At 43.3% G+C, this 14292-nt stretch overlaps 1 protein-coding gene across 2 annotated transcripts; it reads left to right on the forward strand.

Annotated features, from left to right (window-relative positions):
• The first annotated feature begins 333 nt into the window (after positions 1-333).
• On the forward strand, positions 334-8697 carry LOC144225746 (uncharacterized). 2 transcript variants are annotated; one of them, XM_077756994.1, is made up of 3 exons: positions 334-370; positions 2562-2657; positions 6651-8697. In XM_077756994.1, the coding sequence occupies exons 1-3, from the start codon at positions 334-336 to the stop codon at positions 8663-8665; spliced, it is 2148 nt and encodes a 715-aa protein (XP_077613120.1). In that variant the 3' UTR covers positions 8666-8697. The 2 variants fall into 2 exon arrangements, with proteins under 2 accessions (XP_077613120.1, XP_077613118.1); XM_077756992.1 differs by having other exon boundaries at positions 2562-2651.
• The last annotated feature ends 5595 nt before the right edge of the window (positions 8698-14292 follow it).

The following is a 14292-nucleotide window of genomic DNA, read 5'->3' on the forward strand; positions in this document are numbered from 1 at the left end:
CAACCACAGATGTAGGTCATTCCTTGAGGCTCTTATTTACTGCCTATGGCCACTTGTTCGTATTTTCCCACGCGAAGAAATGGGTTAGCATCCTTTTTTACACTGCAGTGTATCACTTCAATAACTGCTATTTTAGGTTGGAGTTTCATATTATAATGGTTTAATTTTTCTTTCTCCCCCAAGGGCCATTTCTCACATAAAGCAGAAACAGTTTAAAACTTTTACCTTGGAGTTACGCATGAAAATGAGCATCGGTTAATCTAGAATGTATTTTATCCGGGCGTTTGGGTGGCTCAGTCAGTTAAGCATCCGACTCTTGATTTCGGCTCTGNTATGATGTTGGAGAACTATCGGAACCTGGTATCACTGGGTAGGAGTATTTTCTTTTCTTCATAATTTAGAATAACTTTAGGGATGCTTTACGTTTGTATTTTTTTTTTTTGTTTTTTTGTTTTTTTTTTGTGTTTTTATTTGTTTCTAGGAGAGAGAGAGAGACAGCGTGAGCAGGGGAGGGTCAGAGAGAGAGGGAGTCACAGACTGAAACAGGCTCCAGGCTCCGAGCTGGCAGTCAGCACAGAGCCCGACGCGGGGCTCGAACCCACGAACCGCGAGATCATGACCTGAGCGAAAGTCGGACGCTTAACCGACTAAGCCACCCAGGCGCCCCCGTTTGTATTTATTATTAGAATTTTTTATTGTGTGTAAGTAGATTGAAATCTTGGAAACAAAGAGGACCCTCAGGGATTGATGAAAATTTCAGATTAAGTCAGTGAATTTGATGTGTGTCAGAGAGTCCATGAGTGTGGCCTTTAGTCATTTGGGAACACAGGCCATGAGGTGACTTTTCACTGGTCTCCTCTGCTGCCTTCTCCCCTCTCTCCTACAGTACTGTGGTTATTCCAACTGGATAGTAACGAGGTTTACCAAGAATATGGCTAATTATTATAAATTTAAAATACGGATTTTTTATTTGTTTTTTTAATGTTTTATTTATTTCTGAGAGAAAGAGTATGAGCAGGGTAGGGTCAGAGGGAGAGGGAGGCACAGAATCTGAAGCAGGCTCCAGGCTCTGAGCTGTCAGCACAGAGCCCGACACGGGGCTCGAACCCATGAATTGCGAGACCATGACCTGAGCTGAAGCCAGAGGCTTAACTGACTGAGCCACCCAGGCGCCCCAAAACTATGTTTTTATAAACTTGCAATAGGTCAAACCGATGAGACACACAAACTGTGAAAGTGGCTTCAGATCCTCTTAGGGAGACTTACTTGGATCCTTCCCCGCTCTGGGGCCACCTCATTGTCTAGACCAGCTTTTTGTTTTCTGAAAGGCCCCCTTTATCCTGCTTGTAGTTCACCAGGCTTCTTGAAACTAAATGTATGTCTTTTCTAAAATTTGAGTATTTGTTGGCTTGCTTTCTTCAAATAATTTTTTTTTGTTCTCTTCTGGTATTTCGACTACAAATATGTTAGAACCTTTTATATTATGCCCTAGGTAACTGAGGATCTGTTCATTATTTAAAGTCTTTTCTTGTTTGTGTGTCAGATTAGATTAGGTAATTTCTATTGACTTTACTTCAAGTTTATTGACTCTCTGTGTATCCTCTTCAGTGCCTTATTAATTTTTAATGTAGTGAATTTTTAAATTTCGGATACCATATTTTTCAATTCCAAACTTTCCACTTAGTTCTTTTTTTTTTTTTTTTCTGTTTCTCTGCTGAGAATTTCTGAGCATATTTTCCTTTACATTTTTGGGTATAGATAAAAGAGTGGTTTTTAAATCCTGGTCTACTAATTCTAGCATCTATGTTATCGCTGCTTAGGTCTTCATTAATTGCTTATTTTCCTGAGTGTGATTCACTGTTTCCTTTTTCTACTTATGTCTAGTAATTAATGGATTTTATCTCAGACACTATAAATAATACATTGTAGAGGCTGTAGATTCTGTTATATTATTCTGAAGAGTTTTGTGTTTTTTGTTTAAAAATTTTTTTTAATGTTTTATTTATTTCTGAGAGAGAAAGAGAGAGAGAGACAGTGTGAGCAGGGGAGGGTCAGAGAGAGAGGGAGTCACAGAATCTGAAACAGGCTCCATGCTCCGAGCTGTTAGCACAGAGCCCGACGCGGGGCTCGAACCCACGAACCGTGAGATCATGACCTGAGCCGAAGTCAGACGCTTGACTGACTGAGCCACCCAGACGCCCCTTGTGTTGTTTTTTAAAAGCAGACAGTTAACTTGACTCAGACTCCAAACTCTGTCTCTAGAGGCTCTGACTCAGGCTTCAAACTCTGGCTGGCTGTCCGATGATCCTGTGAAAATACTGGGTAGCATTTCTGCCCCCAGCCCCTTAGAAAATTGTTTAACTTTTATAGAGTTGACAGTTGGCAGTCCCACTAGACTATGTCAGAAGCTGTATGTAATCTGTCTCTAAAATGTGTTTTACCCCTTCGTCTAGTCATTCATGCCGTGTCCTTCCATCGGTATTAAGAAACTGGCTTATAGCTCTGAATTACCCAAACTGGCCAATTTTCATGTCTTTTTTTTTTTTTTTCTTTGTATGCAGGACTGTGTCTCTCTAAGCCATATGTGATCTCCTCATTGGAGCAAGGGAGAGAGCCTTGGGAGATGAAGGATGAGATGACAGGAAGCCCAGGTGAGTGTGAGAGAACCCGATAGGGGAATCCTTTCTAGGTAATGGCTCAGCTGCTTTCCAAGGTGATACTTTTTCCTTTCTTCTGCTTCTTAGAAATTCTTCTCAAGTCTTTCAAGCCTGAGGAGAAAACAGAAACTTTACTATGTAGCCTGAACTCCCCAAACGCCTTCTCTTCCGTTTGAAGGTATCTCTTCTCTCTAATAAGCTAACTCATTTTGCAGAAATCTCTGTCCAGCTCTTTCCCATCCCATCCTTCCTTTTGCCATGTGACTTATACAAGCTTCTCTGTTTCCTAAATCTTAACCCCCAAATTGGGTGCTGCTTACATATCCTAGCGCTTGCTGCTGCTTGTCACAAAGCGAGAGACCAGCTCCTCCCAGCCCCTGTGTCATCAGCTCCATCCTCCTTCTCTGACCTTATCTTCTAGCACTTTCTCGCTTTTTCACTGTACTTTAGCACAGAGCTTTCTAAACGACATGAGGTACCCAGGTATGCTTCAGGTGTGGTAAAGGTGTGCCAGTATACCAAATCTCTAGGCCTTGAGACACTGGCTGAGGCCAGAGACGGTCTGAGTTCCAAGTTGCTTGCTTCTGGGTCATAGGCAGTATTCTCCTTCGGCGTCTGTGCATCTTACAAATGTCAGTAAGTGCCCGACAATACTGTTGAGAAGCACTGCTCTTACCATTAGTCACCTTTTCTGACTTTCCACACTCTTTGCTGATTCAGGCTTTTGGATTTCCTGTTTTCTCTGCCTAGAATGCTCTTCTCTTGGCTCTCTGTCCATGCTTGACTGTCAGACCAGAGCTCAAAAATCATCTCATCAGGGGCTTTCCCTAACCACCTTATGTAATGAACGTTCCCTTATTCCAGCCCAATTACTTTCTACCAAGGCACTGTGTGTTTCCTTTGTAACACTCAGGAGAGCCTGTAACTAGCCTGTTGATGGTTTATATGCTTATTTTCTGCCTGCCCCGCTGAGCTGAAAGTTCACAAAGACCAGGGAATGTTCGGATCATACACGATAGTTACGCCTTTATGAGATTCTCCCTTCACTTCTTTAACAGTATTTGATCTTTAATTACATCTAGAGATGATTTGGATCCTGGACTTCCAGGGTCCTTCAAATACCCAGATACTGGAAGAGAAATTAGCCCTGCTTAGACATACTTTATACTTTGGTTGTGTAGTAACCTACCATCGGCCTTCAATAGGGAAATAGAGGAGCTTTCCGGATAAGAGGTAATAATTTGCCTTGTGAAGAACAGATGAAAGAAGTGTGGGGGGAGGCGACACCTGGGTGGCTCAGCTGCTTAAGCATCCCTCTCAGGTCATGATCTCAGGTTTATGAGATTGAGCCCTGCACCAGGCTGTGCACTGACAGTGCAGAGTCTGCTTGGGACTCTCTCCCCCTCTCTGTCTGTTCCTCCCCCCTCCACTTGCATGTGTGTGCTCTCTCTCTCTCTCTCTCTCTCGAAATAAATAAACATTAAAAAAAAGAAGAAGGAAGAAGAGAATGGGATGAAGCCTATACATTTAGTGGGATATTGAGTCACAGTATAGATTTAAGTCTTATTAAATGAATAAGATATCTCAGCATCTGTGTTGGATCAGCATCTGTGTTGAGAAAGGCCAGAAAGATAAGAGACAACCATGGCTCCCCATGGGGGGTTGGCGTTGAAGACTACCCTTGTGGGAGCAATCAGTGATGTATCCAGTTTTGTTTCTCTGTCCACTATTGCTCTCCTCATTTGTTTTTATAGAAAAACCACAGATGATTGGTTCATTGAACCTTCATGGTGTCAATTCTAGAATTACAGAAGCCTGGGTATTCCTGACCTCAGTAATGACCTGGGGTAGGAAGCTTATTAATACCTTAAAGTCTTTCTTAACTGCTTTAGTAGATTTGATCTCTCCCATCTCTGAACTTTGTACCAATTTTACTTTTTACCACATGGGCTCACACAGTATTTCATATTTTCTTCTCAAATTACTTTCTTTGTTGGTCTTGCCTTTCTTTCTTTCTTTCTTTTTAAGGTTTTTATTTTTTTTGAGAGAGAGAGAGAGACTGAGTGTGAGCGAGGGAGGGGCAGAGAGAGGGAGACAGAATCTGAAGCAGGCTCTAGGCTCTGAGCTGTCAGCAGAGCTCAATGCAGAGCTCGAACTCAACGAACCACAAGATCATGACCTGAGCCAAAGTCGAATGCTGAACTGACTGAGCCACCCGGGTACTCCTGATCTTGCCTTTCTAATCACTTTCTTTCTTTTTTTAATGTTTTATTTATTTTTGAGAGAGAGACAGAGAGACAGCATGAGCAGGGGAGGGTCAGAGAGAGAGGGAGACAGAATCTGAAGCAGGCTCTAGGCTCTGAGCTGTCAGCACAGAGCCCGATGCGGGGCTCGAACCCAAGAACCGTGAGATCATGACCTGAGCTGAAGTCAGACGCTTAACCGATTGAGCCACCCAGGCGCTCCTCTAATCACTTACTATACTACTCAAGAACAACTTGTCTTTTATTATCTTCATGTCCCTAATGCTTGACACACAGAAAACTGCTTTAGGGAGCATTGGATTAGTCAGTCATTTGCTATGGATAAGTTAGGAAAGGAAAGCACTTTCTCTTTTGCCCTTTCTTGATGCCAGCCTTTTCTCTGAAGTTTTCTCTTAGTGTCATCTCTTCAATACAGATTTCTTCTTCGTATATTTATTGAGAACTTATATATGCCTGAGTTTCTGTGATATATGGTAGGTGGTGTAGTAGCCATATTTCAGGCATATTTATTTCTTCCCTGAAGCTTATATGCTAGCTTGCAAGGCAAGAAACTTATTTTAAGTGGCAATAAAAGGAATTAATAATAGTAAACCCAGGGGCTCCTGGGTGGCAGAGTCAATTAAGTATTCGACTTTGGCTCGGGTCATGATCTCATAGTTTGTGAGTTTGAACCCAGCATTGGGCTCTGTGCTGACAGCTCAGAGCCTAGAGCCTGCTTTGGCTACAATGTCTCTCTCTCTGCTCCTCCCCTGCTCATACTTTGTCTCTCTCAGAAATGAATAAGCATTAAATAATAGTAATACCCACCTACATGTCATTATGAAACTAGTTTATTAAAAAAGACTTATGGTGGGGCACCTGGGTGGCTCAGCTGGTTAAGCATCTGACTCTTCATCCCCCATTAAGATATGGCCTGAGAAGTGAGAATGAGTAGAGAATGGGAAAATGCCTTAATATGGAGCCTGAAGTTCAGGGCTCTCTGAGAAATGCAGAATTCACTATTGAAACATGTAGCAATGGTACATACAAACACCATTTTCTTTTTTTAAAATTTATTTCTAGGAGAGAGAGAGAGACAGTGTGAGCGGGGAAGGGTCAGAGAGAGAGGGAAACACAGACTCTGAAACAGGCTCCAGGCCCTGAGCTGGCAGTCAGCACAGAGCCCGACACGGGGCTCGAACCCACGAACTGTGAGATCATGACCTAAGCGAAAGTCGGACGCTTAACCGACTAAGCCACCCAGGCGCCCCACAAACATTTTCTGATTATGAAAAGATTAGTCTAGGAATTTTCCTAAACCCCAAGGGAAATCATGAAGCATGAGATATTTATGGTCTCTGGGCATCTGTAGAGATTTTTGATCAGCAGTAGTTATTGTGATGATACTGGTATTTAAAGAAAATTAACCTACCTGTATATGTAAGTCAACTAGAAGTGGGAAAGAATAGGGGAATGGTATTTAATTTATAGTAAGTCATGTTAGTGCAGGATAAAATATTATCATTGTAGCCTAATTCTCCAGAATCCTATTACCCTCATTTAATTTTCTTAATCACCTTTTCTGTGTTTCCCTGAGCTCTGAGATCTGCTTGCATATTTTTCAGTTGATGTTCCTGTGCGTAACAGGTTTTGTGGGATTCACTGTTTTGGAATCACCTTGTCCACATTAAATATTTCCTTTGTTATATCCCATGAATAAGGAAACATTTGCTTTTTTGATATCTTTCAGATTTGGAGTCTATATATGAGACACACCAATTATCGCTGAAGCACTTCGTGTATGATGATGTGTTAATAGAGAGAATTACAGGCTGTGGACTTGAGTGTTCCACTTTCAGAGAAAACTGGAAATGTGAAGATCTTTTTGAGAGGCAGTTGGTAAGTCAAGAGACATTTATCAGGCCAGGAGTAATCACTCATAACAAAATCCTCACTGAGGAAATAGATCACAAATGCCACAAATCTGACAAATCTGTCCATCTAGACAATGTAGAGGAAAATGTTTATAACCACAAGTCAGATAAAAAAAGCTTCTCCCAAGGTTCCATGGTCGTAAAACACAAGAAAGTGTATGCAGGAAAGAAACTTTTTAAATGTAACGAATGTGAGAAAACCTTTACCCACAGCTCCTCCCTTACTGTTCATCAGAGAATTCATACTGGTGAAAAACCATACGAATGTAAAGAATGTGGGAAAGCCTTCAACCAGAGCCAGCACCTTGTTCAGCATCACAGAATACATACTGGAGAGAAACTCTTTGAATGTAAAGAATGTAGGAAAGCCTTCAGCCAAAATGTGCACCTTGTTCAACATCAAAGAATTCATACTGGAGAAAAACCATATAAATGTATGGAGTGTAGAAAAGCCTTCAGCCAACCTGCACACCTTGCTCAGCACCAGAGAATTCATACTGGGGAGAAGCCCTATGAATGTAAGGAATGTGGGAAAGCCTTCAGTGACGGCTCCTCCTTTGCCCGGCATCAGAGGTGCCACACTGGCAAAAGACCCTATGAATGTATTGAATGTGAGAAGGCCTTCCGGCAGAACACCTCCCTCATTCGTCACTGGAGGTATTATCACACCGGGGAGAAACCTTTTGACTGCATCGACTGTGGGAAGGCCTTCAGTGATCACATAGGCCTTATTCAGCATAGGAGAATTCATACTGGAGAGAAACCCTACAAATGTAAAGTGTGTGGCAAAACCTTCAGGTATGGCTCCTCCCTTACCGTCCATCAGAGAATTCACACAGGAGAGAAACCTTATGAGTGTGTCGTCTGTGGGAAAGCCTTCAGTCACCATGCTTCACTCACACAGCACCAAAGAGTGCATTCTGGAGAGAAACCGTATGAGTGCAAGGAATGTGGGAAAGCTTTTAGACAGAGCATACACCTTGCTAGTCACTTGAGGATTCATACTGGTGAAAAACCCTACGAATGTAAAGAATGTGGAAAAGCCTTCAGCATCAGTTCGCAGCTGGCTACTCATCTGAGAATTCATACTGGAGAGAAGCCTTATGAATGTAAGGAATGTGGCAAAGCTTTCAACCAGAGGGCCCACCTTGCCCAACATCATAAAATTCACACAGGAGAGAAACCTTACGAGTGTAATGAATGTGGTAAAGCCTTCAGCCAGACTACCCGCCTTATTCAACACCAGAGAGTTCACACCGGAGAGAAACCCTACAAATGTAGTGAATGTGGGAAGGCTTTTAGTGACAGCTCATCCCGTTCTCAGCATCGGAGACTCCATACCGGCCAAAGGCCCTATGAATGTGTTGAATGTGAGAAGGCATTTAGAACAAAGTCCTCCCTTATTTGTCATCAAAGATGTCATACTGGGGAGAAACCTTACGAATGTGGTGTATGTGGCAAAGCCTTCAGCCACCGACAGTCTCTTACTGTTCATCAGAGAATTCATTCTGGAGAGAAACCATATGAATGTCAGGAATGTGGGAAAACCTTCAGCCAGATCGGACACCTTAATCTACACCGAAGAATTCACACTGGAGAGAGGTCTTACGAATGTAAGGAATGTGGGAAGGTCTTCCGACAAAGTGCGCACCTTACTCATCATCAGAAAGTTCATGCCACGGAGACCTCTCAGGCACCCACCTCTTCCTCACCCCAGATGTCACCAAGCCCTGGGGATATATCTGCTATGTATTTCTGGAATTCAGCCACTTTCAGTTCTCATTGCCCTAGTTCCAAACACAATCATTTCACGTGGACTATTCCAATATAAAAACGGGCCGTCCATTCTGTTTTATTCCCTTCAAGTTCATTCTGCACAGTACTGCCACGGTGGTCTTTTAAAAATGTAAATGTAATTAGAGGAATCTCCTCTTAAAACCCTGGTTATGAAAATGTAAACTATTTGATGCGTGTAACATGCTCAGCATAGTGCCTGATCCAGACCAAGTAGTACTTGGTAAATGTTAAGTCAGTATCGTTTAGAGTCTGCCTTAAATTATTTTTAAACAGTGAACTCTGGAAAGCAGTATATTGTACTAGAAGATTATGATAATTTTGGAACTGAAACTACGTCTTAAGGTGGGTAATGAGGATTGGCATGTGTAGGTCTTTTTAAAGTTTGATATCATAACAGAATAACATAGTGGCCTTCTTGTGCCTCTGAATCTGAATTCCTTTGTTGCTGCAGTAATTCCTTATAATTTGCTAATTGAGGGTGTGATTCTCATAACTATAATACGATGGTATGGTTACAAATATGAAAAATTCATAAACTTAATGAAAAAGCATACCTATCAGATATTTTTGTCTGCAGTAAAAATTGAAGCCACATACACAGAAATACACGTAGACTTTTCCTCTGATGTCATTAGGTGAGGTCTCTGTTGTGTCCCATTTGTACCTGGATTTTAATCCAATCAGAAACTCTCCTCAGGACCCAGGAGGCAGTGGGAAATGAGTCCTCCTTTGGCCACAACTTAAAGGTGGTGCCCGTGTCCCTCCTGCTCCGCTTGCCAGAGCGGACCTGCTTCGTGTTCTTGCTACTAGTACTGTTGCCCTCACTTTAAAATTATATTCAGTTCTTTTGCTGTCAACCAGAGAAACTTAACCAATACAGATGTCGGTACCCTTGGATGGGTTTCAGGCAAAACATCCTCAGAAAATGTGGGTTATTAATAAAGTTTGGTGCTTTGACAGCAACAGTAAAACAGCTCATCAGCTGCGGTCTAGGTCATTTTTAGACCAATCGAAAGGACAAGAAATGCCAGTCCAAAGGGTTTTTGGATAAGCCTTGTGCATAATGGAATTGGAGAAGATAAAGCAGAAGAAATAATGACTTAAATGTTTTGCTTTAAGGCATGGACTAGGGGCGCCTGGGGGGCTTAGTCGGTAGAGCGTCTGGCTTCGGCTCTGGTCATGATCTCGCTGTTCGCGGGTTCGAGCCCTGCACCGGGCTCTGTGTTGACAGCCAGCTCAGAGCCCACAGCCTGTTTCAGATTCTGTGTCTCCCTCTCTCTCTGCTCCTCTCCTGCTCGCTCTATGTGTCTCTCAAAAATAAATATTAAAAAAAAACTAAAGTGGTCTAACCTCTAAAAGAGGTTAGAGAAGGGGTGAAAAACTCCCAAAAGTATCAGCGTTTATATCAGAATCTACGATGCAAATGGTCGCAAAAATGGGGTTTTATTTAATAGTGCTTGACCTTAGAGTTGGAACAAAATTTTGAATTGGGCTGTATTTATTAGTATATACATAGGGCATTACATATATGATATGCTAATTTGTGCAGTTTAGTGCTTTTCTCTTAATTTTTTGGGTAAATGAAAATCTAAATCTATTAAGTCCTGACTGAAACGAAATGATATTTAAAGCCCAGAAATGATCTTGCCTGGTAAACAGGAGGGAACTGGAAAATTTGGGATGCTGATCTTGCTGTCTCTTGTCTGAGTTTCTCACCTACCTTGTCATCAGGCTCCCTGAGACAGGGCCAAAATGCCTTTCCCCGGACCTGAGCCAGGAGGAAAGCATCACTGTTTCTTTACTCGCTGGGAAGGGGGGATGCTCTTAGAAAGGGATTTCTTTCTTTCTTTTTAAAAAGTGTTTATTTATTTTTGAGAGGGGGTTGCAGAGAGAGAGGGAGACAGAATCCAAAGCAGGCTCCAGGCTCTGAGCTGTCAGCACAGAGCCTGAAGCAGGGCTCAAACCCACGAACCACGAGATCGTGACCTGAGCTGAAGTTGGACACTTAACCTACTGAGCCACCCAGGTGCCCTGAGGGATTTCTGACCTCTAGCAAGTGGAGCAGCCCAGGGATTCTGACCCCTAGCAGCAACTCACCAGAAGCAAAGTTGTTGATTCAGTAGTGTGCTTGGGCGGGCTCGTTCTGGCTTGCAAGGGTTAATTGTTACATTGTTAGAAATTTTTTTGAACTGGTTGTTAAAAGGTATATATGTATGTGTGTGTGTTGAAATATATACATGTAAATACACGTTTGTATTATGTAATACGTAATTTATATGTTGTGTTATGTATGTTGATAGGTTATAGTATAAATTTATACTATAATGGACAAATTATAATAAAAACAGACAATAGTTTGGAAACTGAGTTTTGAGCATTTATTTACCGTATTTTATTTGTGACTCACATTTGTGGGGGGATACACCGTATAATAGTTGCTGGTGTGCCTCTTTCCAACTCTGCATTAAGTGACAACATGCTGGTAACTTTAACTCAGGTATGACAGGAGTACTTCATAGCATACACTACAGATCAAGGCTTGTCAACTTTAAGAGGTGACAGGAAATGTTAGTCATTTGGGTTAAACATAAAAATGTGTTGGGGTGGGGCGCCTGGGTGGCTTAGTTGGTTAAGCGTCCGACTTTCGCTTAGGTCATGATCTCGCGGTTCGTGGGTTCGAGCCCCGCGTCGGGCTCTGTGCTGACTGCCGGCTCGGAGCCTGGAGCCTGTTTCAGTCTGTGACTCCCTCTCTCTCTGACCCTCCCCTGCTCATGCTGTCTCTCTCTCTCTCTCTCCCCTAGAAAAAAAAACATAAAAAAAAAATGTGTTGGGGTGCCTGGGTGGCTCAGTTAGTTGAGTGTCTGACTCTTGATTTCCGCTCAGGTCATGATCCCAGGGTCTTGGGATCAAGCCCTGAGTCTGGCTCTGTGCTGAGCATGGAGTCTGCTTAAGATTCATTCTCTCTCTCTCTGTCTCTCTGTCTCTCTCTCTCTCTCTCCCACCACCCACCACACCTCTCCCCTGTTCATGCTCTCTCTCTCAAGTAAAAAAAAGTCATGTTTGTACACTGTGAATTGTACAAATAGAAGAAGTATTCTAATATTGAAAAACTGTTTCCTAACTCAATCCTGTCATTGACATAAGTGAAGTTCTGACATATATTCTCATTTTGCTTCATTTTAATCTTACTCTCTAACACAAAAATATCATCCAATGTTGGGGAGCCTGGGTGGCTCAGTTGGTTAAGTGTCTGACTTTGGCTCAGGTCATGATCTTGCAGCTTGTGGGCTCAAGCCCCGTGTCAGGCTCTGTGTTATCAGCTCGGAGCCTGGAGCTGCTTCAGCTTCTGTGTCCCACCCCCCCCCCCCGCCCCCGCCATTTACACTCTGTCTGTCTCTCTCTCAAAAATAAACATTTTAAAAAAATCAACAAACATTGTCAGAATTGTATACTCCTTTGTCCATTTTAAGCATATGTTGGTAAAAGTCAACAAAGGCCTTCTAAGAGAATCCATTGCTGCATGGAATTGACAGCCCACAAGTATTATATTTTGTTACCATTTGTAAATGTGTGCAACGCCACACCTAGCACCCGTGACATTACAATAAGCTTGTTGCCCACAGCACATGCAGACTTCTGTCCCTTGGGGAGCTTCATGTCAAGCCTTCACCAGCATTACCACACATGGCCTGACAGATTGCGCGCTGAGATTACTAGCAAGTCTACAAATGAAGTCAGCAGTCAACCACAGAAATTTTACTTGGTTATTTATCTAAAAACACTTAATGTCTGGTTAGAGGCCTCAGTCATCACCCGTGCTAGAAACTGCCTGTCACCCTGTTCCCAGGTCTGGTGTATGGACAGGAGGCTGCGCACCTCTGAGGAAAACCTTCCTACGGCACCACTGTGACCTTTACTCCTGGGATTCCCGAAGAATCGCAGCCATTTACCAAGGTGAGTGCATACTGAGGGAAGGGAAGTGGCCAGCATCTGGGAAGAATGTGCGGTTACAGGGACGTGTGCGCAGTCATCCTGGAGGATTACAGGGCAGTTCTTTCCCTGGTCCAGCTCGGAGTGGGCCCTACGGGACCCTCTACCAGTCATTTACCTGTGGGCTCTAAGATCCATTTTCTGCCTTTCCCCTGCTCTGCACTCCCCTGTGTGTGTTTAAGCTTGGTGGGTGGCATTGCCCTGAGTCCTTTGCCCACTGGTTTTCTGTCCACTTTACCAAGGGGGGGGGGATGGCATAGACTGGAAGGTGGGAGTTGGAGAGAAGCTAGAGTATTTCTCTTCTACTCGCTGTGCTTTGGGTGGCGACTGTGATGACAGCTACGTGGCCTCTGTTCCACCTTCCTCCAGTCACCCCTTCTCAAGGCGCCAGGTGCTGCCTCGGAAGTCTCTGTGGATCCGTCTAGCTCCTGTAGGGGGCACTGGGTGGAAGACATTTGCAAAACCACCCAGGCCATTGATGGTTTGGGTCACGTTATCCCGGACCCAGGCAAAGAACCCTGACTTACTGAGATGTAGGCCAAGCAGTATATAAAGTAGAAGAGAAGTCCTACACACCAATTACCCCAAGGCCAGTTCCAGAAAGAAAAAGAACAGGTTATATTCTCTACCCATGGTTTTCTATTTGCTGGTTCAGAATTAAGCTGCCTCACCAGCTAGTGCCATTCGATCAATTCAAAGCAAATCTTTTTTTTTTCTTTAATGTTTTACTTATTTCTGAGAGAGAGAGAGAGATGCAGTGTGAGCAGGGGAGGGTCAGAGAGAGAGGGAGACACAGAATCTGAAACAGGCTCCAGGCTCTGAGCTGGCAGTCAGCACAGAGCCCGATGTGGGGCTTGATCCGTGAGATCATGACGGGAGCCAAAGGACACGCAACTGACTGAGCCACCCAGGCACCCCTCGTTAGGGTAGTTTAAAATCAGTTCCATTATGTCAATGAGGGATTTACAACTTTATTTTTAATGAGGAAACATTTACACACAGATGTTATGTGTAAAATGTCTTGAGTCTTTAAAAGCTGGTACAGTAAAACGTACTCACTGTAGGCCTAGAATTCTAATTTTGCCAAATTCATACAGCTGTGTAACTGATGTGGTTTGAAGTGTTGGGGTTGGGAGCCAACCACCCAGAAAGAATTCTTGAGGGGCACCTGGGTGGCTCAGTCGGTTAAGCATCTGACGTTGGCTCAGATCATGGTCTCACAGTTCGTGAGTTTGAGTCCTGCATAGGGCTCTGTGCTGACAGCTCAGAGCCTGGAGCCTGTTTCGGATTCTGTGTGTCTCTCTCTCTGCCTCTCCTGCACTCACTCTCTCTCTCAAAAAAAGAAAATTAAAAAAAAAATAATTCTTGAGACATCTTTGGTGCAAAGAGGTCCTTTTTATTAAAATGCTGGGACGGACCCGTAGGAAGAAAGAGCTGCACTGGGGTTGTGATGGGTGACTGATTATATACCTTCAGGTTGGGAGGGGGTTAGGGACAGCCGAAGTCTCTAAGGAAGCTTGGAAGCAAGGTTTCGAAGACCTTGAGGGGCTAGTTGTTGTTAGGAACTGGTCATTTTTTACTGTTTGATAAGCCCTCAGGCATGAGACCCTTCACCTGTGTATCTGGAGCCATAAGCTTGGAGGATGGTCGCCAACATAGATCTTACGGGGG

This window comes from Crocuta crocuta, unplaced genomic scaffold (assembly GCF_008692635.1).
Source record: "Crocuta crocuta isolate KB4526 unplaced genomic scaffold, BGI_CrCroc_1.0 scaffold142, whole genome shotgun sequence".
NCBI classification, from domain to species: domain Eukaryota; kingdom Metazoa; phylum Chordata; class Mammalia; order Carnivora; family Hyaenidae; genus Crocuta; species Crocuta crocuta.

Bases quoted from the DNA above. Each gene is read 5' to 3' on its own strand.
- LOC144225746 (XM_077756994.1), top strand. From the start codon at position 334: ATGATGTTGGAGAACTATCGGAACCTGGTATCACTGG. The intron at 371-2,561 runs GTAGGAGTATTT...CTTTGTATGCAG, and splicing joins TCGGAACCTGGTATCACTGG to GACTGTGTCTCTCTAAGCCA. The intron at 2,658-6,650 runs GTGAGAGAACCC...GATATCTTTCAG, and splicing joins GACAGGAAGCCCAGGTGAGT to ATTTGGAGTCTATATATGAG.